This window comes from Molothrus ater, chromosome 24 (genome assembly GCF_012460135.2).
Source record: "Molothrus ater isolate BHLD 08-10-18 breed brown headed cowbird chromosome 24, BPBGC_Mater_1.1, whole genome shotgun sequence".
NCBI lineage: Eukaryota > Metazoa > Chordata > Aves > Passeriformes > Icteridae > Molothrus > Molothrus ater.
The window spans coordinates 6,353,486-6,374,972 of record NC_050501.2 but is presented as its reverse complement, the minus strand read 5'-3'; the positions used below and the strand labels follow the sequence as shown (position 1 = coordinate 6,374,972).

The window sequence follows — 21,487 nt, the reverse complement described above, 5'->3', positions numbered from 1 at the left end:
CCCCGCGCAGCCGCCGCGCAGCGCCCCGCCTCCCCGGCGATCGCCAATCAAACGGTTGATCCCACCTGAGTGACAGCATGTCTGACCAATCAGCAGCGAGGAAAGGCAGAAAGACGGTAGAACGGACCAATCGCAGTGTCAGAAAGTTGAACCCGCCTCGTGCCGTCGCGTGGCACGCCCACCACTGTGAATGACGGCCCTACAACCCAGTCAGAGAGGATTATTTGTGATTGATGGTCTATCAACCAATCAGAATGCAGATTCTGGTCTCCTCCTGCCTACTGTGCTGCGGGCTGATTCCCGCCCCTTGCGGTGACCGACAGCAAAATTGTCCAATGGAGGAGAAACAGAGAAATAAAAGGACAGCTCAGCCATCCACTCGGAAACGGAAGAAGGAGGGCTCTATTTCCTCTGTCACCGTAGCACCGAGGTTCCACCTCTCCCGCTTGATTGACAGCCTCGCTGGCAAATGGGCAGTTGGGGAAGGGGACACCCCGTCTCAGGTGCAGAGCCAGGCAGTGACAGTTTGTGACGCCCGGTGCCTCCCCCACAAGGCGGCCTGCACTGCCGCTCACCGGAGAGCAAAATAACCCCCACCCTGACAGACAGGCCGCGCCAGCCAATAAATAGTGCTCCTATCTGAGTGACAAGACACTAGACCAATCACAATACAGGACGCGCGGCCCAAAGACGGCCGGTGCTTGAGATAAGCCAATCAGAGGTCAGGAGGAGCTGCTCTCGGCCAATGGGAGGGCAGTCCCTAAGGGCGGTCTGTGGGGGAGGGGGCGGGCATTCAGTGAGGGCCGGGACTGGGCGGGTCCCGCCGGCGCTGCCGCCGCCGGGGGCTGCCGAGTCACGGCCCGGCCCGGTGTTTTCCTTGTGGTGGAGTTATACTTTACAATTGGAGCATCGCGGATTTTTTTCGGTTGGAAGAGACCTTGAAGATCGCCTCATTCCATCCCCTGCCGTGGCAGGGACACCTTCCACTGTCCCAGGCTGCTCCAAGCCCTGTCCAACCTGGCCTTGGGCACTGCCAGGGATCCAGGAGCAGCCACAGCTGCTCTGGGCACCCTGTGCCAGGGCCTCATCACCCTCGTGGGGAAGAACTTTTCCCTAATAAAAGTTACTTTGTGCTTCACCCTGTCAAAGATCACCAAGCTTTGGTCCCAGTTTGGAAACATAAGCTGTGAATCCGAGCATCACCTGTCCAATGTGCCATCCTGAGGGAAAACAGGTGAATTCCTCACCTTTGGAGTGTTCTCCCTGGATGTTAACACCGATGGGACTTAGTAGCACGTAGCAAAAAAGCCTCATTGTGCCAGCTAAATTAACTCCTAAATTGCTGCTTGAGCTGTTGCCCTGTTTGGAAAAAGTTCAACAGGTTTGGCTCTGTGTGGATTACCTGTGGGTTCACAGGATTGCCAGAAAAAGGACCTGGATGTGGCTGTGGCTCTGGCTGTGCCCATGGCTGTGCCCGTGGCTGTGTCCACAGACACTCTGAGCTCAGCCCATGTGAGCCGGACTCCGTTTGGCTCCTGCCACAGCCCAGATAAGGAGCTGCTCCCTGCTCACGCCTCTCAGCCTTTTTATCTCTCACTGAGCTCCCATTGCTGGCCTCCACGGCTCCTCTGCTGCTGGTGTGAGGGCGCAGGGACAGTCCCACAGGGCACAGGGACAGTCCCACAGGGCAGAGGGACCAGAGGAATCTCTCCTGAGCTGCTGCTCCATGTAGTGCACGATGCCTTCCCGCTACCTCAGCTTCCGCTGCAGCGTGCCCTGGCTGATCCTTCTGCTGCAGGCTCTGCTTCTCCTCCGCTCCTTCTTTGGCTTCCCAGGTGTCAGTGACACCTACTCCTTTTCCAACTCCTACCCAGGTAAGCCTGGCACCCCCCTGGGGAACAGGGGGCACCCCTGTTCCCTGCACACAAGGATCTGGTGGTGAGGAGCAGAATGGTTTTATTGCTCTTTGAACTTGCCAGGAGTGCTGGGAGTTTCTTTATGTCACGGGTGTGATGGGGATCCAAGACTAAATTGTAATTTTGGTCAGTTTTCTGTTGGGGTTTTCACCTCTCAGCCCCCATCCTGATCCATTTACACATGCTGATCCATTCAGATCAGTGTGTAAAAATAAATTCAGCATTGAGGGTATTTTTTCTCTGATTATACATTGGGAAGAAAGCTCTGGAATTCTTTGCAAGCTCTAAACAATAGTGGCACTTAAATTCTTATCTGAAGGCTTGTTAGTTCATTGTAATTTTTTAATTGTTTTTTTTTTTTTTAAACCAGAAATCTGTATTAATAATTTCACTGCTTGTCTTGTTCTTTTCTGTCCTGCAGAATTCCAAGATGTCAACCACATGGTGATTTTTGGATTTGGCTTCTTCCTGATGGTTCTGAGAAGATATGGCTTTAGCAGCACTGGGTTCAACTTCCTGCTCGTTGTTCTTGGTGTCCAGTGCTCTGTGCTGGCAGAAGATTTATTAGTTTTCTTTAGGGGAGAGCAAAATGAACTTGGTTTGGGAAGGTAATGAGTTCATGTTAGAGCTGGGCTGGTGCAGAACTGCTGATTGCTCCCTGTGGGGCCCTGGGAGGGATGGGCAGAGTCACATTTGCAGGCATTTTAGAGGGCTTTTGGTTTTTGAGTGCCTTGCTCTGTGTAATTCCTTTTTACTGGCCCTGGTGTCACCCTGAGACTGAGCTGTTGTTCTTTCCTCTCTTTCTTGCAGTCTAGCGAGGGCTTTTGTGAGCGTGACTGCTGTGGTCATCTCCACTGGGGCTGTCCTGGGCAGGGCCAATCCTGTGCAGTTAATTGTGATGACCCTGGTGGAATTAACCTTCTTCTCCGTGAGCAGATACATCAACGAGACATTCCTGGAGGTACCCTGGAGGGATTTGCAGAAACGTGGGGGGAAATGTCGCTGGGGCTTTGGAGCAAAGGCTCTGTGTGGCCTGGCTCAGCCCACGATAAGCTGTGGATGTTGTGTTGGGGCAGGTCCCAGAGCACCTCACTGGGCTGCACGTGTACCTCTTTGGAGCCTACTTTGGCCTGGCACTCGCCTCCTGCTTCCCTGAGCCTCCCCCAGGGCTGGACAAGAACAGGAGCACCCCGAAGTCAGAGCTGTTCTCAGTGCTGGGTGAGTCCTGCCTGCCCTGCCCCAGCTGCATGAGGGTGGGCTTGGGGGTTTAGATGCAAAATGCAGCTCTGGACGCAGCCAAGCACAGGAACTGCTGCTGCTTGTGACAATGGCCCCTTTCCTGCCTGGCCCAGAGGCCACTCCTGCCACAGCTGGGGCTCAGTTTGCTTTGTCACCTCAGCATAAAGGCTGCTGCAGCTCTTTCTCCAGGTTCAGCACTCCCTTTCCTGGCCAGGTTGTCCCCTTGGCTTGTGGTGAGGGGCTGTGTGCCAGAGCTGAGCACATAACTTGTGTTTGAGCAGAGCTCAGGCTGTTGGTCCAGGTGGTGCACAGAGATAGAAAAGGGCAGTCCCTGCTGGTAAGGGAAATAAGGAGATAAAGCCTGGTGAAGGGTGGGGAGTGTGATACAGGCAGGCCCACCAGAGAGGAGCTGGGGAGGGACAGGCTCAGTGCCTGGGACTTTCATTCCTTTTCTTAGGGGAGCAATTTGGTGTCTTTATTATCACAGAAGTGCAACTGCCACCAGCTGAGCCCAGAGCTTCCTGCAGGGGTCCACAGAGTCTCATTCCCAGTCAGTTTGTGCTCAGTTTGGGGAATACAAAATTTCAATGCTGCTCTTTTGTGTCCCTTGGGTTCTTGTTTGCTGTTTATTTCCAGAGCTGAGCAGATCCTCATAAGAATGCTGCAGAGGATTTTGTATCTGTATTTATGACTGACTGACTGCCTGATCAATGGGAATAGGATGAATCATCTCACAAGCCCTCAGTGCCACCTTAAGTTTAGAGTTGCTGAAACGGCCTCTCCTGTCTGAGGCAGGGTTATCTGTGCCTTGGTGCACTGAAATCATGGATAGTAGCAATGGAAACTGGATTTGTGCCTCATAGTGACAATGCCTGTGTCACCTGTTAGGGGTCTTGGACAAGAGCACATCAAATGTCACTGTCAGGTGCATTGCACCAGGGTCTGGCACCTCCGAGGGGTGGGGAACACAGCATCGGTGATGGGAACAAAGCACAGCAGCTGGGAATGCCAAAGGAGCCGAGCTTGTGTTTGTGCTGGAGTCTGTGCACAGCCCCGGGCCACAGGGCCGGGTGGGACCAGCCCGAGGTGCTCTGAGGCCACTGAGGTGCCTGTCCCTGTGTCCCTGTGTCCGTCTGTCCCTCTGCTGGCTGGAATCGGGTGTGTGCCGTGCTGCCCCAGGCAGGTGAGGAGCGGTGCCTCCTGCCAGGCAGGGCCCTTGCTCCAGGAGCCTGTGCTGCCCAAACGCTGCCCATGAGGAGCAGAAGGAGCTGTTTGCATTCCTGCCAGAGGAGGTGTGACACTGCCAGCTCCTCACCGGCAGCGACCTTGGAGCAGCTCTGCTTGGGGAAAGGTTTGGGAATTACAGGGGATGCACACACTGTGGGCTGGAGCCCTCCAGAGACAGGCAGTGATGGTTCCCTGTGCTTCAGAGCAGCTCTGAGGGTCTCTTTCCTTGTCCCCAAGGCACGGTGTTTGTCTGGGTGTTCTGGCCGAGCTTCAATTCTGTCCTGCCTTCCTTCAAGATGCAAGCAGTGCTCAACACTTACTTGGCCCTCGCAGTGAGTGCTGTGGCTGCCTTCATGTTGTCTGCTCTGACCTCCAAGGATGGCAAATTCAGAATGGTAAGGATGAGGGAAAACCCTGCGTGGGGTTTTTCTCTTCAAAGAGACTTTGTGGTACTCTCAGGAAGTGAAACCTTGTCCAGGGTCTGACAGTCACAGACTCACTGAGGGGTTTGGATGGGAAGGGGCATCAAAGATCACCTCATCCCACCCCTGCCATGGCAGGGACACCTCCCACTGTCCCAGGTGCTCCCAGCCCTGCCCAGCCTGGCCTTGGGCACTGCCGGGGATCCAGGGGCAGCCCCAGCTGCTCTGGGCACCCTGTGCCAGGGCCTGCCCACCCTCCCCGGGAACAATTCCCTCCCAACATTGCATCTGCACCTTCCTCTTCCAGTGCAGAGGCACTGCCCCCTGTTGTATCCCTGCCAGCCCTCTAAGGAGTCCCTGCTCGCTGTGCTTGCTCTCCCAGGCTCAGATCCGCAGTGCAGTGCTGGCTGGAGGGGTCGCCGTCAGCTACACCGCCGAGCGCATCCACCAGCCCTGGATTGCCATGCTGCTGGGGCTGCTGGCCAGTGCCATCGCCATCCTGGGGTCTCACTGTGTCCAGGTAAGGCTCAGTCCCCTAAATGCTTCTTGGATAAGCTGTGGCAGGTTTTTTTGCAGTGCAGGATACCCCAAGGGAAGCCTCTTTTCCAAACTAGGAAACCTGCGGTGTTTTGAGCAGAGTGCAGGATTGCAGCTCCTGAGAGCAAATTCATCCTCTGGGTCTGCAACAGCTGATCTGCAATTACCAACTTGTGTTTCTGGGTGTAATCAAACCTTTTCCTCTTCCCAGAGGTGCTTTAATCCTGCCTTGAAGCTTCAGGATACTTCTGGAGTTCATTTCACTTTTGGTTTGCCTGCTGTGCTTGGAGCTGTGGCCGCCGTTGTTCTCAGAGTTGTGGAAGATGGGATTGACACACGATGGAATGAATTATCCAGGTACATAAATTCTTGTATTAAATAATGAAGATGAATAATCCTCACTGCAGTGTGCCCTGAGAAGAGTTGTTGGACATCCAGAGAGCCTGAATGTCATCACAGATACATTGTTTTATATCAGGTAACCCCTGATAACCCTGAAGTCGAAAAACAAAACCAAAAAAAAGTCATTAAAAAGGAATCTGAGATTTGAGCAGACTTTAGGTCCTGTTTTCTGTCTCCCTTTTTGCTTATGTTAAATACAGCAGACACAGGAGATGAAGGCTGGGCATGTGCCTCCCTGCAAGGCTCACTCTAGGGTTTGGGATGTTTTGAGGAGCTCAGGAGGGAGGGAGAAATGAGAGTGCAGCATGAGGGCCTGGCACTTCTCATCGTGTTCTTAATGAAACATTTAAAGAAGTTTTAATACCAAAAGAATGGAGAAAATAAATCTTCTGAAGTCTGCATTAGGCTTTGGTATGTTCCTAAAACATCTCACTGCAGCTGCAGATTTGAGAATTACAGCTTCTATGAGAGATTTTGATAGCTGCAGATTCATTCACACTGGTAATGTTAAATAAAAGGTGCAACACATCTTTTGCTTTTCAGACTGGGTTATGATGCCTTTGTTTATATTGGTGCCTTCTGCCAGACCATCTGCACTGCCTTGATAACAGGACTGATTACAGGTCAGTACTGAAACATCCCAGGAATCCCTTCATTTCCTTGGAGCAGCTCTGGCTGAGTCATCTGTGGGACAAGTGAGTGCCAGGGGCTCTTCCCAGCCAGAGCTGTTTTGCACAGAAATAACCCAGCAGCACCATTCTTTCAGTGCTGAAATCCTATTTTAACCAAGGTTTAACAGCTGCCTTCAACCTGCAGACAGGAGAGGTGAGAAGATGAAAATACTTCCACTTTTGGGTCTTGTCTTATTGACAGAAGATGCCCCAATCTGGGGCTTGTCACTTTTTAGGCCATTTGGAGCAAATGTGCAAAGTTTCAACAACGTCAGGAGCTGCCTCAGCCCAGCTGCAGCCCTTTGATCAACCTTGATTTGGGATTTTTGGGACTTTTTGCTGCTTTGGGAGCATCAGCCCTCACGTGGCTTCTGTGGGATGCTCTGGTTTGTGGCAGCTGCTGCTTTTCCCCAGCCCCTCATTCTGTCTGGGGCAACAGAGAAATGGCCAGTGAGAATTGCTGGGAAACACACCCTACAGTGATTTTGGGGTGTTTTAATTTATTTAAACCTCACACCCTACAGTGATTTTGGGGTGTTTTAATATATTCAAACCTCACACCCTACAGTGATTTTGGGGTGTTTTAATATATTCAAACCTCACACCCTACAGTGATTTTGGGGTGTTTTAATTTATTTAAACCTCACACCCTACAGTGACTTTGGGGTGTTTTAATTTATTCAAACCTCACACCCTACAGTGATTTTGGGGTGTTTTAATTTATTTAAACCTCACACCCTACAGTGATTTTTGGAGTGTTTTAATTTATTTAAACCTTTGCATTACTTTAAGTGTAATGAAGAAGGAGCAGATCTTTAGAAAACATCCAGCTGAAATAACCAAACGTTCAGTGTTTAACCAACTGTTCAAAAATCCAGAGATTCCTATCAGAGTGCTGATAAGGCAGATTGTGTTTAATACACAGGCACTCCTCATGCTAGAAACTCATCATTTTGATGTATTTTCATAATCTAGCAGCTGTTTAACGGGGCTTTGCCTAAAGCAATTCATTTTTAGTATCCCTTGATCCTGGCAAGCCTCTTTTTGTATTTAAGGCCAGCTTGAGTCAGGGGGGCTCTGCTGGAGGATTTAGGTCTGAATTTGTGTTTTGATTTGTTACATTGGGATAAATGTTGCCAAGAAACTCCTGTTCCACACAATCCTCCCCTTGCCCTGCTGTTTGTGTTTATTTTGGATCTCTCTCTTTTTACCAACAGGTTTGATCCTAAACATCAAACTGCTGAAAGCTGTGCATGTCTCCAAGTACTTTGATGACCAGTTTTACTGGGAGGTGAGTTTCAAAATGATTTCAGATTCTCTCTGGAGGAGTTCATTCAGCACCTTGATGAAGAACTCCGGGTATTTGAATTGAAAATATGGGGAATAAGGAGTTATTCCTTTTCCCAGCACATTTTGATGCACAAACAGTCCTTGGGCACCCTTAGGTGCTGATGTGAGGCTGTATCTGAATTACAGGATTAACAAATGGGTGAAAATAAGCTTCTGATCAGCTTTTCCATTGGTTTTGGGGGTTTTCCTGTGATGATTTGATATGTTCTGATACAAGAATGTTTGTGTTCACAGTTTCCCCACTTGTCTGTTGGATTTTGAGTGGAGGGTCCCAGCTGACAGACAGGACCAGGACAAGATTTTCCTCTTTATCACCAGAAAAACTGAACAGCTATGATGGGTTCAAAGAGCACTGAAATACCAATTCTCAGGCCCACAGAAACCACCCCAATGGACACTCAAAAATGCAACTGTTCCAGTTATTCTTGAAAGATACAGGGTGTGAATTCACAGATGCAAACTTCAGGTGCATTCAGCTTTTCTGCTTTGTTGGCCTTACCTTAAAACATTTTTGTAAGATATGCATTCATGGCTTCTCAATCCAAATGCTTGGAACCATTAAACTATTTTTAACTCCCGAGTTTACCAGGCAGAATGATGGATTTGGAAGTGTCATTTCTCGAGGAGCACTTCTTATCTAGCAAAGCACTCAAGTTTTTAAGCTGAATTGATTCTGCTGAAGGCCTTGACAAGCCAGGATTGGATGAGTGAGCTGGAGCAGGGCCAGAACTCCTGGAAAAACCTGGATATTGGGAGGTTCTGCTGGCCAGAGCTCAGCTGTGGGTGGTGTTCCTGAAAGCCCTGGGTGTAAAACACAGACAGAGCTCAGAGCAGCTCGGGGGGACAGCGCAGGGGAGGGGTCTCAGTGCTGCCAGCAGCCGTTCTGGAGAGCAGGACTGTGGGGACAGGGCATCCTCTGCCAGCCAACCCTGCTTGGAAGGGGATTGGTGATTTAAGTGGATCCTCAGTGTTTCTTTCTCTCAGAAATAGCTGATGTAGAAGATCTTTGAGCAGTGCTTACCTAATAAAGAGTGAAAACCGAACCGTGGCTGTTTCCCTTCCTGCAGCAGCCCGGGAGCAGTGAGGGAGGGAGCTGGTGACAGGCTGAGCCCTTTGCTGCGGCTCCCTGGCCTCATCCACTCCCTGCTGCATCAGCAGATCCCTGCAGCTCCCAGGGAATGCTCCCAGGTCTCCTTGTTCCCAGCTCCCAGAGAGCCAGCAGCAGTTCAGCAGCTGCCCAAAGCTTCTACACACAACTGGGAGTTGGTACTTCCCAGCCAGCTCCTCTTTATCACCACAGGATAAAGGAAACACTCAGGGATGGAGGGGAAAGAAAAATCCCAAACCACCACAGTTCTGAATGACACAAGAAAAGCCACACACCAGAAAGTTTTGAAATGGAAGAAATGGTTATATTGCCCAGATATAGGAAATATTTAATAAATATCTGTTAAAAGGTTGTTTAAATGCATTTTTAATAAGTCTAGGAGCGTAAATAACATCATAGAAAGAGCTGGTTAAATACATCCATATTCCACTCTCCTTTTATTTGTAACAAACATCATTTTAGAAAAGTGACTCCACTGCTGTTTGTAGGAATTTTACATTTCTCAAAAACACCACAACACTGAAGTGGACGTACAAGAGTAAAAAAAATAACCAGAGTAGAGCTGGATTTAGTGCTTCCAGCTTTCCTTGATTTCTCCTCAGCCACGATGGAAGGTTTTACAAAATGGTTTTCCAAAACTTGGGGGGTGCAGGTAAAGCCCAGGGCACTCCAGGGGCTTCACTGCCACAGATCCTCTGTGCGCCCAAACTTGAACACCAGGCCCCTGTGGGAACACAAAGGGACACCACAAATCCAGCCCCTCCTGTTTAAAACACAAGGATTCAAGGGGGATTTGCTAATGCAGCTCCTGTGCAGGCACATCCCAGTTTATTCACACAGGTGTGCTTACAAAACAGGACTTTAGCACCAACCAGGTCACAGCAACTTTCAGGGTTTTATCATTAAAATTAAATGGGAAACAAATAAAAGAGGTCAGTCTTACCCAAAAAAGATGAATGCATTCTGGAAAAACACTGCTATTCCTGGATACACCACTGGTTTTTCTAAGAGAAAAAAAAAATCTCCATAAATTTTTTGAAGCAATTTTTGAGCATATCCCAATTCTGAAATGCCATTTCCCTTGGGCTGATTCAGCAGAGAGGCTTTGGGAGCAATCTGCAGGAGCTCACTCAGTAATTTGTATTCTGGGAATAAGCCTTCACCCAGGGAATGATTCCCTTAAAACTGCAGCACTTTAATTATATCCATGGAGTTCCCAGCTGGGTTTGTAGAGGAAGTTTGTACTTAGATCAAATCCATCCCAATATCAGTAAAAATATGGGAAAGTGGAGTGTAGGGCAAGATATTCAAACTGGGCCTGCCTAGAAACCCTCTGAACACCAGTTCTAAAAATCCAGAAATCATTTAAAACACCTTAAACTCCCCAAAACCAGGCTCAGCTCTTACCTTTAACCACATAGCCCCCAAAGAGGATCCACATGGAGGCAATGAGGGAGCCAAAAGCCATCATGAAGCCAATGAAGAGCCAGATGCGAGCCCCTGCAAGGGGATGGGGATGTGCTGTTATATATAATGTACTGTATAAATTACATCACATAATATATATAATATTAATATAAATTATAAAGCAATTTTATAAACTATTTTCTATATTATATTTTTAAATGCTATAGTAAAACTATACTGAAAAATACACAAACAAAAAGCTAGAAGATATTAACAAAAACTTGTGGCTCTCTTTCCAGTCTGACACAGCTTAGCCCCTGATTAATAAAAACAATATAATAAATAATAAATATATAATAATAGATATCATACATATAATATATATAATAAATATATAATCATATATAATCAATATAACCCCTGATAAATAAAAACAATTTACAATAAAACAATCACCTATTAAATAAACAATCTCCAAAACAACAAAACACGAGAAAACCAAATAAGATAATTATGGTTTTCATTTTTTCTCTGAAGCTTCTCAGCTTCCCAGAAGAAAAAATCCCCCCAAAAATAATTTTTTTTTTATTTCAGAAAATATAAAATGAACAGGGACCCCCAGCCCTGGTACCTGTCTGGCCCAGGCAGCCCTCGCTGTAGCTGTCCCCCCGCACCTGCCCGTTGGACACGGCGTTGATCCTGGGCAAAAGGGGACAAAAGTGACATTAAAAATCTCCTTCTCTCTCTCACTGCCCTGCTGGGGTGGGGCCTTGTGTGCTAAGTGCACATCACGAGGCTGTCACCCTGATTTTTGAAGATTTTCTAAGCCTTCTGATGTTTGCATTCGTGGGATGAACTTTCTCACACGCTTCATGTAAATAACTCATTGGTTTGCGTTCTTTCACAGAGAAGGAGAAATTTGACAGAGTGTTGGTTTGTCCAGTGTCGTTGGAGAAAATAATTTATAAATACAATTTATAAATAATTTATAAATACGTTTTTAAAATTATTAAATATACTATCTAAACATACTATTAAAATAATTTATAAATATGCTATTTTATGACTTTTAAAATTTTACAACTTTTTCACGCTCACATGAGGAATGCAATGGTGGCTATCACCCCACAGGCGTGGTAGGAATGGTTGAAGTCTTCCACCTGAGGGTATTTCACAGCAGCATCGATGATGATCCACCAGCCTGTGAAAAACTGGGGGGAAAAAGAGCTTAAAATGCAGACAAAGCTTCAAATACAGAGCTTAAAATACAGATAGAGCTTCAAATACAGAGCTTAAAATGCAGATAGAGCTTCAAATACAGAGCTTAAAATGCAGATAGAGCTTCAAATACAGAGCTTAAAATGCAGATAGAGCTTCAAATATAGAGTTTAAAATGCAGATAGAGCTTCAAATATAGAGTTTAAAATGCAGATAGAGCTTCAAATATAGAGTTTAAAATGCAGATAGAGCTTCAAATATAGAGTTTAAAATGCAGATAGAGCTTCAAATACAGAGCTTAAAACACAGACACAGTCTTTGCTCAGCCTGTGAGATGGCTCTAGAAAAACATCAATATTTGAGCAGCCTGACAGCCTCCAACCCAGACCAAACCGTGACACCATCGGTTTGGGATCAAGCTGTCTGCAAGGGCAGGGATTTGCCCACTCCAGCAGTTATTGTCACATCGTGAAAAATGTGAAAAACGGTGAAATTTAAAAAACGGACGGAGGAAACCAGGCTGGCTTTTGTCAGTAACTCTGCTGCTACACACAGGGACAATGTATCCCTGTTCTTCCTTTCCCTGGAACCGCTAAGGCTGGAACAGCTTCTAAAATCATCGATTCCAACCCACCGTGGTTAAACCATGTCCCCAAATGCCACATCCCGGTATTTTTTAACCATTCCCAGGGACAGCGACTCCAGCACTGCCTGACCACCCTTCCGCGCAGAAATTTCCCCTTTTACCCAACTGGCACAACTCGAGGCCGTTTCCTCCCATCCTTCCGCTCGTAACGCGGGACAAGAGGCTCCCAAACCACTCCTGATTTTTATCTCGGGACAGAAACCCCCAAAGGAGCCCAAAGCGGGGAGCAGGGCGGGGCCGTACCAGCACCCCCGCGGCCACCGAGGCAATGGTGTTGCGCTTCTCGCCCCAGTCCACGCACTCCGAGCAGCGCAGGCTCTCCAGGAATCCGGACATGGCTCCGCGACTGCGGGAGGAAACGGCGGCTCCGTCCGCGCAGGAACCGGGGCGCGGCACCCCCGAGCCCGGGGAGCACCGGGCACCGGGCACCGCCACCGGCGGATCCCACCGGGGCACCCCCGATGCGCGCACCCCGGGCGGCCACGGGGCGCGCACCGCGCATCTCCCGCACCCCGGTCACGCATCCCCCGCACCCCAATCCCTCCATCCCTCGCGCATCCTCCGCACCCCGGTCACTGCACCCCGCGCATCCCCCGCACCCCAATCCCTGCATTCCGCGCACCTCAATCCCCGCGCATCCCCGCATCCCAATCCCTGCACCCCGCTCACCCCCCGCACCCCGGTCCCTGCACCCCGCTCACCCCCCGCACCCCGGTCACTGCACCCCGCGCATCCCCCGCACCGTGCGCGCCCCCGGCCCCGCGCGCTCCCCGCGCATCCCTCGCTCACCGTCACGGGACGCGGCGGCGGCGGCCGCGCGCAGGCGCAGCGCGCGCGCGCAGGGGCGGCGAGGGGCGGGGCTGCCGTTCGTGGGGCGGGGGGCGGGGCGGGGCCGGCGCGTGCGCCGCGAGCGCGGTTGCGTAACGGGGGGGACGTTCTGGAAGGTTCTGGGGCCGCGTTCAGTCGCTGGCGGGCGGCGGCAACGGGCGGAGGTTCCTCCGGTTCTGTCGTTCCTCTGTCGCGTTTCTATCGCCGATCGCGGCTGGCGCAGCGGGCCCGGCGCTATGGGGGTGACTCACGAAGCGGGGCTCTCCCCTCAGGACCCGTGCGGGGGCAGCCCGGCGGGCTGGAGCCGGTGAGGCAGCGGGCCGGGGCACGGCCGGCGGGAGGAGGCGGGAGCGGCCGATCGCGGTGGCCGCTGCGGGGTGAGGGCTGTGGATCGCTCACGGGTGGATTTTTATGGGTTGTTTATTTGTTTTATTCCAGGAGCGCGCAGGTGCCTCAGGGGAACCAGCGCGGGGCGTGCCCGGCAGCGCCCAGCGGTGAGTGCGGGACCGGGCGGGACCGGGAGGGCTCGAGGGGTCCGGACCGGGCGGGACACGGGCCGGGAGCGGGGGATAGCGATGGCAGCCGGAGATTTCTTTTATTACCGTCCCGGCAGTGTGACCTTGGCCCTGGCCTAGAGGTGAAATAGTGAAACTTTACGTGGAGTACTAGCGAGAGAAGTGCGTCTGACAGCTCTCCCGCAAGTTATATTTCAAATAGATTTCAGTGCGGGGGTTGGGTTTGTTGCTTAACCTCGCTTTGCACCGAGCGCTAAATAGAAATTCCGTGTCAGAGCGAGCTTCCCTTAACTGTAAACTGGTTACGTAACTCCGGGCTTAAGTCTTGTGATAAGATCCTTACCCCGAGTAACCTTTGTAGCCATAAAATGGCTGCCACTCCAGGGACAGCCATTTTAATTATTAATATAAGAATTACTGCGTCCTGTGCGAGTCACGGCCACTGAATCATCACCCGGCTTTGCACGGAGCGTTTTTAACAGCAGCTTGTTGCACACACTGCTGGGATGTGTGGGCCTGTGTGCCAGGAGTTCTAAAACAAAATACAGGCAAGATCTTAGCTGCTTTATACTTACAAGATAGTTTTATTTCCCCTCGTTGGAGTAAAAACCTGCGTGGAATTGTAGCTGAAAGCTCCTCACTTTGTAGTGAGCTGCAGGCAAATGGTTATTTTGTATCATAGATGTGTCATAGAGGGTGATGAAATATCTTGAAAATCCTTTTCAAGAATATCAAGATTTTCCTCCTTTTTGGAGGAAAAAAGGTACTGCAAAAGGAGTTATACTTAAAACCCACACAGACGTACTTCTCTCCAGAATTCCACACAGAATCGCCACTCATGGTTTGAACTGAAGCCTTTCTTTTTTCACACAACTTCGCGTTTGAGTTTTGTGGCTGAGCGCGGGAGAGGGAAGTGCCGAGCTGAGCTGTCACTGGAAGCTGGCCGGGGCTTGTTGTGGTGTTTAATCATCCCTGATCCCTGCGTGTCCCCGCGTTTGTTGTTGCTGAGGAAGTGCCCTGGTGCCGTAAGCACTGACCTTGCCTCTCTCCCTTCAGGAACAGAGACGGGGCACTGCCGAGCAGCAGCCAGAGCCGGGGCCGAGGCTGACAGCGCTCAGAAGGGCAGCGCGGGGCAGACGGCCGACATGGCGGAGTTCATGGACGACCTGAGGCTGGGCTCTCCCGAGCACCGCGGCTCTCCCGAGCACCGCGGCTCCCCGGGCCGCTCCCGGCGGAGCTGCTCCGCCTCCAGCCGCTCCTCCAGCCGCTCCTCGCGCAGCTCCAGCTCCAGCAGCTCCTCGGGCCGCTCCTCGCGCAGCTGGAGCCGCTCGCGCTCCCGTTCCCGGCGGCGCCGCTCCCGCCGCTCCCGGCGCCGCTCCCGCTCCTACTCGCGCAGCCGCTCGCGCTCCCGCGGCTCCCGGCGCTACCGCGGCCGCTACCGGCCCCGGCGCTACCGGCACCGCTACGGCCGGCGCCGCTCCCGCTCCTGGTCCCGCGGCAGGGCCTGCTACCGCCGCTCCTACTCGCGCAGCCGCTCCCGCTCCCGCGGCCGCCGCTACTACGGCTTCGGCAGAACCGTGTACCCCGAGGCCTACCGGGGCTGGAGGAGCCGCTCCCGCACGCGGTCCCGGAGCCACTCACCGCTGCACCTGAGCGAGAAAGGTACCGGGGAGGGCTCTGGGGCAGACACTGCCGGGAGGGGTTGTTGGGGCCACACAGATTGCCTGTCCTCTGCTTGCTTGGTTTGTAATGCCCGAGTGAAGGAAACCTCAGCGTGCTTGGACTAACGTGTTAAAAACTGCATTACAAATGTAATAAAACTTGTTCCTGAGAAGATTAATTGGCACAGGGGCAGGCTGTGATGGGATCAGGCCCAGCTGATGATGGCATAGATGTAAAACCTGCAGGATTTAGGCTTGAGTGGGTACGCATGGATTTTAATGTGACACAAAGCACTTTTTTTTTATTCCTCCCTCTTGTAGACAAGAGGGAACTCCTGGAAATTGCAAAAGCCAATGCTGCCAAAGCTCTGGGAACAGACAACATTGTCCTGCCAGCCAGCCTGAAGATCTCTGCTCCTGCCAAGGAGATCAAAAGTGAGAAGCAGGAGCGTGAGGAAGGCACGGAGTCAGCTGAGGTAAGTATGGAGTGTTCTCCCTGACAAGGTAAACACCTCTCAGACTTGTCTGCATGGCTGTGCTGTAGTTCAAACTCTTGAACAAAGACTTCTCCAGACGCCTCGAGGCTCTGCCTTAAGCTGGAAGCACAGAGAGCCCTCTCAGAGGTGGTTGATCCCCGAGTGTCCAGTAGGGACAGCTGGGGAAGGAGAGGAGACTTGTTCCTTTGACTTGTTCTCCTCATGGGACAATTCCCATGAATTCCACTGGTTTATGCCTTTCTGACCTAAAACCAGGAGTCTCCTTGCCAAACCTAGTGAATAGCCTGAGGTTTTTGGGGTTTTTTTTTTTGGTTTTTTTTTTTTTTTTTTTTTAAGGTTAAATCTTTCTGCATTTTTTAACTGTTAAAAGCTTTTCATGTGCAACAAACTGTTTCCCAGAAATTCCATACCCAAGCACACAATGCATTTTACATACTTTATTTCTGTCTTATAGAAATCATGACTATGGTTCCAGACATGAGGAAGAAAATCTGGTGGTAATTAAGGGACTTTGTGGGCTGTAGCTGCTGTGAATTGAAGGGAGGGAGAAACTCGAGCAGCTTAAAGTGAATTTTAGTTTGGTTCTGTCGTGGTGTGTTCCCCTGAGTCACAGTAAATACAAACCTGCAGCCACTGCCTGGCTCGGGTGCTGCTCTTGCAAAGGGAAGTGAATTTGCTGAGGGTTTGACACAAACGGTGCAGGCATCCCTTTCATAAACATATGCAATATATTCCAGATGTTGAGAGAGTACAGAAGAAGAGGCCTGCATCCCTTGCAGATAAGTTGGTTGTTGTTCTCCAGAGGATGGGTGTGCAGAGCTGCTGTCCCTGCTCTGCTGGGGCCCTGAGCCCTCTCTGGGCTGAGCGGGGCTGGAGCTGCCTCCATTGCCCCAGCAAGGGGCACAGCTGCACCCTGGGCTCAGCCCTGCTGTGCTGTAGCTTTACAGCCACTTTAGATGAAATGTGAACCACTCCACAGAAAGCTGTGCTTGCCCTGGGTCAGGGATCCCCTCCTAAGCTGTGTCTGCTCTTCTTTAGCAACCTGGGAGTGCAGCTGAGGACGTGAGCAAGGCTGGCATGGAGAGAGCAACCATCCAGAGGAGCATTTCCTTCAGCCCTAATGTGAGTGATGCAGCCCCAGCTCGGCCTTTTCCCAAACAATCATAATTTCACGTCTGCTGATGATGTCCCTGCAGGAGTTGGTAGAGCACCCTGAATACACCTCAGTGGTGTGTTTGAAAGAAGTGTTTACCCTCAACCCAAACAATTCAAAAGTGGAACTAGTTTAAACCACAGCTTATCTCAGGTTACATGTTCCAGTAATGCAAACACAGGACTCAGGGATTTCTCCTGTGTTTAGTGCATGTGATTGATACCAGAGTAGGCATCAGGAATTCCAGGAGGTGGAGAGAAAGCATTATATGATTTATAAGACCAGCACAGATAAACCCCTTGGGTTTAGCACCTTTTCTTACAGGAAATCTCTTTTTTTTCCCCCAGAACACAATGGCCAAGCCTGCCCTGCAGAAGCCAGTGAGCCACACTGTGGTTAAGGAGCCAGTGGTTTCTCCAGCCAGGGAGGATGACAGGAAGGGAAGCCCCTATGGGCAGTGGGTTCCTGTCAAGAAGGAGGAGAAGAAAACATTCCTGAACTTCTCACCCAAAAGCTCCCTGTTCCGGGCACGCTGAGGGGAGCCCCTGCCCCTGCAGCACTTGACACCCTCAGCACAGGGGGACACTCATGAGGGCTGGAAGACTTGTTAATACTGAGTATTTATTTTGAGGTCTTAATTTTTGGAATCTTAGGTTTCTCTTTCAGATAGAGAGCACACAGATCCAGAAGCCACAGATGGGCATCTTGTGTATATTTGTAAATATTTTATATTGCTTTATTGGACTAGAACTTGCAGGTGGGTAACTTTTTCTAAACCATAGTTGAGTAGCTGTCCTTTGCACACCTGGATTTACCTTGTGTAACTGTTTACTTCAAGTGAATAAAGTTTAGTTTTGCACTGGATGTGTCAGGCGTTAGGCCTGAGTTCATGTGGTTATTTCTGGGTTTCCTTTGCACTCCAGCTCCTCTCGAGGTGCATCACAGGAGAGCTGTTGCATCATTCCCAAAGTGGATCCTGCCTTGATCTTCCTTCCCTGGGTCCCCTCTGGAGGTGGGGATTGTGGCTGCCTGCCACGGGAATGGCTCCAGTACAGGCTTGTGTTTATTTGGTTCAAGATCAGCCTCCCTGTGAGGCAGGCAGGGAAAGGGCAGGAGGGGTCCAGACCTCTGCTCCAGGAGAAAGGAGTTCAGGAACACAAGGAGCTCTTGCATGGACTGGGAGTAACTGGTTAAACTTGGCTTTTGTATAAATAGATTATTAATAAAATAAACTGACTTGGACTGCTCATGTCTGAAAGCTTCTTTAATTAGCCCTTGAATGGGCGGGAGGATTCTGTGTCTATCCTGTCCCTGTGGCTGAGGCTGCACAGCTGCACTGGCAAGGGCAATCCCACCCTGGAATTCCTGAGGGCCAGGGGGAGCTGCCTTTCCATGGGAATGGCACTGCTGCTCATCCTGCTGGCACACAAAGCTGAGGAAAACAACTCCCAAATTAGACCAAAGAGTTTATTTAGAGCATGAAAGGCAGAACCTGGCTACTGCTGCAGCCAAAGCTATTTACAGCTGAATTCTGCACATTGTTCAGCACAGGAAACTCCACTGAGCTGAGAGAGCAACAGCTACAATCGACTTTTGATACAATTTAAAATAGAAACGGCAACGGAGGAGCCAGGAGTGAGTTGGGCCAGGCTCACACAGGCCAGGCTCTGAGCTGAGCTGTGCCAGGCAGGCTCACACAGGCCAGGCTCTGAGCTGAGCTGTGCCAGGCAGGCTCACACACAGGCCAGGCTCTGAGCTGAGCTGTGCCAGGCAGGCTCACACAGGTCAGGCTCCGAGCTGAGCTGTGCCAGGCCAGGCTCTGGGCTGAGCTGTGCCAGGCAGGCTCACACAGGCCAGGCTCACACAGGTCAGGCTCTGAGCTGAGCTGTGCCAGGCAGGCTCACACACAGGCCAGGCTCCGAGCTGAGCTGTGCCAGGCAGGCTCACACAGGTCAGGCTCCGAGCTGAGCTGTGCCAGGCCAGGCTCTGAGCTGAGCTGTGCCAGGCCAGGCTCACACACAGGCCAGGCTCCGAGCTGAGCTGTGCCAGGCAGGCTCACACAGGCCAGGCTCACACAGGCCAGGCTCTGAGCTGAGCTGGCTCAGGCAGGCTCACACGGCCGTGCCCCTCTCCAGGTTCTGTTTGATCTCAGCTGTGTATTTCCCATAGAACCTCTCTGCCTTCTGGTTGAACTTGGCGTTCCTCTCGTTGATGTAGTCAATGTCGGCGTCATCGTTGTAGGGCCGCCTCCTGCTGTACTTCTCCCTCTTCTCGATCCTGTGGGGCACAGGGGCTGAGCCTGGGTCTGCAGCACCCCCTGCCCTGCCCTGCCCCCTGTGCCCTCCCTGTACTCACTGCTTCTCCAGGTCTGCCACCATCCTGTCCACGCCCTCCTTGGAGGGCACATGGGTGCCGTGCAGGAGGCTGTCCGAGGTGGGGTACAGGGCCTCCCCGCTGTGGGAGAGCACAGTTACACACCTGGCACTGCTGAGGCTCCTGGAATCCCAGCAGGGACCTCCCAGCCCAGCCAGTGCCCCCCCTACATCCCAAACTGCTCCATGCCCTGTCCCACCTGGCCTTGGGCACTGCCAGGGATGCAGGGGCAGCCACAGCTCTCTGGGAAATCTCTACCAGGCCCTCAACACCTTCACAGGGAAGTCTCTTCCCAATATCCAACCTCAATCTCCCCTCTTTCACTCTGAACCCTCACCCTTCTCCTGTCCATGTCCTTGTGGTTTCCCTGCTTTTGCCCGAGCTCCCCTGTCACACCGCACTCAGCTGTAGCACTCCCAGACTCAGGTGACAAATGTCAGCATTAAACCCAACAGAGGGACCAGCAGGTGCCTCTGGAAGATACAGAACCCCCCAGAAATGCCAAATCTGTCTGAGCACAAACTGGGCAGGTCTCAGTCCTTAAAGCAAGCTTAAAAACCCCAAACCCTGCTCCAGGAAGTGCCTGATTACAAACTGGAACGTGACCTCACTGGGTGAACAACTCCTCCAGCTCAGCAGTGCTCGGCTGGGAGAAATGAACCTCATTAATTACCCCACACCCCTCGGGAAGCAGGAGATTACAGAACAGGCAGGAGGGAGTTCAGGGTGTGCTGAGCCTCAGAGATGCCACAGGGACTGACAGCAGGACTCACTGCTGCTCCTTGAGCTTCTCATACTGCTCCAGGTCGGGCTTGATCTGCCGGGTCAGCCGCTGGTACTGGCGCAGCTGCGCCGCCGCGTAGTCTGGGTTAAAAAGGACAGAAATTGTTGGCTTTTACAGCAGTATTTGACATACTTTATAGCATTTGTAATGTATTCTGTAGATTTTTTATATATATTATAGCATTTTTAATGTATTTTATAGCATTATTTTATGCACTTTACACAATTTTAAATATATTTTATACAATTTTTAATATATTTTATCACATTGGCTTTTACAAGTTATTACTGACCACAAAGATTCTGCTATAGAAAAATTTGTAATCCCTTTTATCTGCTTTTTCTATAGTGTAATCTGTCACTTTATATATAAATAGCATTGTTTTATGTATTTCATAGCATTTTAAATATATTTTATACAATTTTCAATATCACCTGAGAAGCCCAGGTCAGGATTTTTCTTCTTCTTCTTCCTCTCCCACCTCTCGGCGTCCTCGGCGCTGACCTCCAGCAGCTTCACCCGCTCGTAGTCCTCACCCCTGGCTGCACATTCCTGAGAGAGCAGATTTGCTAATCCCAGCTCTGCACAGCCCAGCCCAGCTTTGGTAATCCCAGCTCACACCCCGGGCTCTGGGGGAGTTCTTTACCTTCTTCTTCTCCTGCACCTGCAGCTCCCACTCCAGCCGAGCCTTTTTAGCTTCCCAGTTCGGGGGCAGCTTCAGCCTCTTGTCCTCCTCCACCACCTCCTGGCTGTTCAGCTTGCAGGCCTCGTACTGGAACCAAACAGGGCAAAACTCCAGCACAGAGAGAGAGAGAACAAACCCGAGGGGAACAATCCCCAAACTGAACAACCCCGAACCCCGGGAGACCGAACCCACCCCGAACAACCTCAGAGCAATCAGGGCTGGAAGGGACGCCTGGAGATCGCCCAACCCGACCCCCAGAGCCAGCCAGGCAGTATTTGGGCCCGGTTCTGGTCCCGTACCCGCTTCATGTGAAGCTCCCGGAACCGGCGCAGCCGCTCCTCCCGCCTCTGCTCCGCCGCCGCCGCCGCGGCCGGGCCGGGCTCTGCCTGCTCCTCCTCCTCTTCCTCCTCGCTCTGCAACGAGCTGCACTCAGCCAGGAGCCCCGGGAAGAGCCGGGACCCCCGTCCCACCCGATCCCGTCCCCGCCTCACCCCAACATCAGCCTCGGGCACCCCCAGGCTGCTGAGGGCCGACACCGCCGCCGCCATCGCCCCCCGCTGGCACTTCCGCCTTCCGCCGCTTCCGGTGCTCCCGGCACTTCCGGCTTCCGGCGCGTCCTGCAGGGCGCCCCCCAGCGGGCGGGAGGTGCTGCCGCCGCTGCTGGATTCCGGAATTCTCCCAAAATGCGCAAAATCCCTCAGGAGACCCAGAACAGGGCAACGTCACAGGGAAAAAAAAAAAGTTTTGTTGCAATTTCTGAGCGGAGCAAGTCCAGATTTCCGTGGAGCAGGGTTTGCAGCGGAGCCGCGGCCGCCCAGCAGAGGGAGACAAAGCCCCGGCCATGAGGC

General features: G+C 51.5%; 4 protein-coding genes across 9 annotated transcripts; 2 read left to right on the top strand and 2 right to left on the bottom strand.

Annotated features, from left to right (window-relative positions):
* Nucleotides 1-1,374: 1,374 nt before the first annotated feature.
* On the top strand, nucleotides 1,375-8,722 carry RHCE (Rh blood group CcEe antigens). Its single transcript, XM_036397024.2, has 10 exons — nucleotides 1,375-1,874; nucleotides 2,338-2,524; nucleotides 2,727-2,877; nucleotides 2,993-3,134; nucleotides 4,620-4,777; nucleotides 5,187-5,324; nucleotides 5,553-5,698; nucleotides 6,287-6,366; nucleotides 7,632-7,705; nucleotides 7,999-8,722. The coding sequence occupies exons 1-10, from the start codon at nucleotides 1,739-1,741 to the stop codon at nucleotides 8,023-8,025; spliced, it is 1,239 nt and encodes a 412-aa protein (XP_036252917.1). The 5' UTR covers nucleotides 1,375-1,738; the 3' UTR covers nucleotides 8,026-8,722.
* Nucleotides 8,723-9,154: 432 nt separating this feature from the next.
* TMEM50A (transmembrane protein 50A) lies at nucleotides 9,155-13,013 on the bottom strand. Of its 4 annotated transcripts, none has more exons than XM_036397087.2 (7): nucleotides 12,933-13,013; nucleotides 12,387-12,489; nucleotides 11,378-11,490; nucleotides 10,911-10,978; nucleotides 10,280-10,372; nucleotides 9,816-9,876; nucleotides 9,155-9,596 (listed from the first exon to the last, which is right to left on the bottom strand). In XM_036397087.2, exons 2-7 carry the CDS (start codon nucleotides 12,477-12,479, stop codon nucleotides 9,551-9,553), a joined length of 474 nt encoding a protein of 157 aa, XP_036252980.1. In that variant the 5' UTR covers nucleotides 12,480-12,489; nucleotides 12,933-13,013; the 3' UTR covers nucleotides 9,155-9,550. The 4 variants fall into 4 exon arrangements, with proteins under 4 accessions (XP_036252980.1, XP_036252981.1, XP_036252982.1 ...); XM_036397088.2 differs by lacking the exon at nucleotides 12,933-13,013 and adding an exon at nucleotides 12,886-12,909; XM_036397089.1 differs by lacking the exon at nucleotides 12,933-13,013 and adding an exon at nucleotides 12,813-12,834.
* An 80-nt stretch (nucleotides 13,014-13,093) lies between these two features.
* On the top strand, nucleotides 13,094-17,661 carry RSRP1 (arginine and serine rich protein 1). The gene is made up of 6 exons (XM_036397030.2): nucleotides 13,094-13,278; nucleotides 13,410-13,465; nucleotides 14,543-15,148; nucleotides 15,469-15,623; nucleotides 16,683-16,766; nucleotides 17,145-17,661. The coding sequence occupies exons 1-6, from the start codon at nucleotides 13,208-13,210 to the stop codon at nucleotides 17,331-17,333; spliced, it is 1,161 nt and encodes a 386-aa protein (XP_036252923.1). The 5' UTR covers nucleotides 13,094-13,207; the 3' UTR covers nucleotides 17,334-17,661.
* Nucleotides 17,662-18,572: 911 nt separating this feature from the next.
* On the bottom strand, nucleotides 18,573-21,218 carry SYF2 (SYF2 pre-mRNA splicing factor). Of its 3 annotated transcripts, XM_054517235.1 has the most exons (9): nucleotides 21,131-21,218; nucleotides 20,939-21,052; nucleotides 20,601-20,726; nucleotides 20,389-20,506; nucleotides 19,944-20,034; nucleotides 19,153-19,251; nucleotides 18,907-19,074; nucleotides 18,825-18,850; nucleotides 18,575-18,780 (listed from the first exon to the last, which is right to left on the bottom strand). In XM_054517235.1, the coding sequence occupies exons 1-7, from the start codon at nucleotides 21,185-21,187 to the stop codon at nucleotides 18,909-18,911; spliced, it is 771 nt and encodes a 256-aa protein (XP_054373210.1). In that variant the 5' UTR covers nucleotides 21,188-21,218; the 3' UTR covers nucleotides 18,575-18,780; nucleotides 18,825-18,850; nucleotides 18,907-18,908. The 3 variants fall into 3 exon arrangements, with proteins under 3 accessions (XP_036252964.1, XP_054373210.1, XP_054373209.1); XM_054517234.1 differs by having other exon boundaries at nucleotides 18,575-18,850; XM_036397071.2 differs by having other exon boundaries at nucleotides 18,573-19,074.
* Between the last annotated feature and the right edge of the window lie 269 nt (nucleotides 21,219-21,487).

What these genes read in the sequence shown, in the direction of transcription:
- RHCE (XM_036397024.2), top strand. Translation starts at nt 1,739, where the DNA reads ATGCCTTCCCGCTACCTCAGCTTCCGCTGCAGCGTGCCCTGGCTGATC. An exon ending in CTTTTCCAACTCCTACCCAG is followed by an intron (nt 1,875 to 2,337) that starts GTAAGCCTGGCA and finishes TCTGTCCTGCAG; the next exon opens with AATTCCAAGATGTCAACCAC. An exon ending in CGATGGAATGAATTATCCAG is followed by an intron (nt 5,699 to 6,286) that starts GTACATAAATTC and finishes TTTGCTTTTCAG; the next exon opens with ACTGGGTTATGATGCCTTTG.
- RSRP1 (XM_036397030.2), top strand. Translation starts at nt 13,208, where the DNA reads ATGGGGGTGACTCACGAAGCGGGGCTCTCCCCTCAGGACCCGTGCGGG. An exon ending in GTGCCCGGCAGCGCCCAGCG is followed by an intron (nt 13,466 to 14,542) that starts GTGAGTGCGGGA and finishes CTCTCCCTTCAG; the next exon opens with GAACAGAGACGGGGCACTGC. An exon ending in AAGGCACGGAGTCAGCTGAG is followed by an intron (nt 15,624 to 16,682) that starts GTAAGTATGGAG and finishes GCTCTTCTTTAG; the next exon opens with CAACCTGGGAGTGCAGCTGA.
- SYF2 (XM_036397071.2), bottom strand. Translation starts at nt 21,187, where the DNA reads ATGGCGGCGGCGGTGTCGGCCCTCAGCAGCCTGGGGGTGCCCGAGGCT. An exon ending in TGCCCGAGGCTGATGTTGGG is followed by an intron (nt 21,053 to 21,130) that starts GTGAGGCGGGGA and finishes AGCTCGTTGCAG; the next exon opens with AGCGAGGAGGAAGAGGAGGA. An exon ending in GAGAAGCTCAAGGAGCAGCA is followed by an intron (nt 19,252 to 19,943) that starts GTGAGTCCTGCT and finishes GCTCTCCCACAG; the next exon opens with CGGGGAGGCCCTGTACCCCA.
- TMEM50A (XM_036397087.2), bottom strand. Translation starts at nt 12,479, where the DNA reads ATGTCCGGATTCCTGGAGAGCCTGCGCTGCTCGGAGTGCGTGGACTGG. An exon ending in GGGCTGCCTGGGCCAGACAG is followed by an intron (nt 10,373 to 10,910) that starts GTACCAGGGCTG and finishes ATCCCCTTGCAG; the next exon opens with GGGCTCGCATCTGGCTCTTC. An exon ending in AATGCATTCATCTTTTTTGG is followed by an intron (nt 9,597 to 9,815) that starts GTAAGACTGACC and finishes GTGTTCCCACAG; the next exon opens with GGGCCTGGTGTTCAAGTTTG.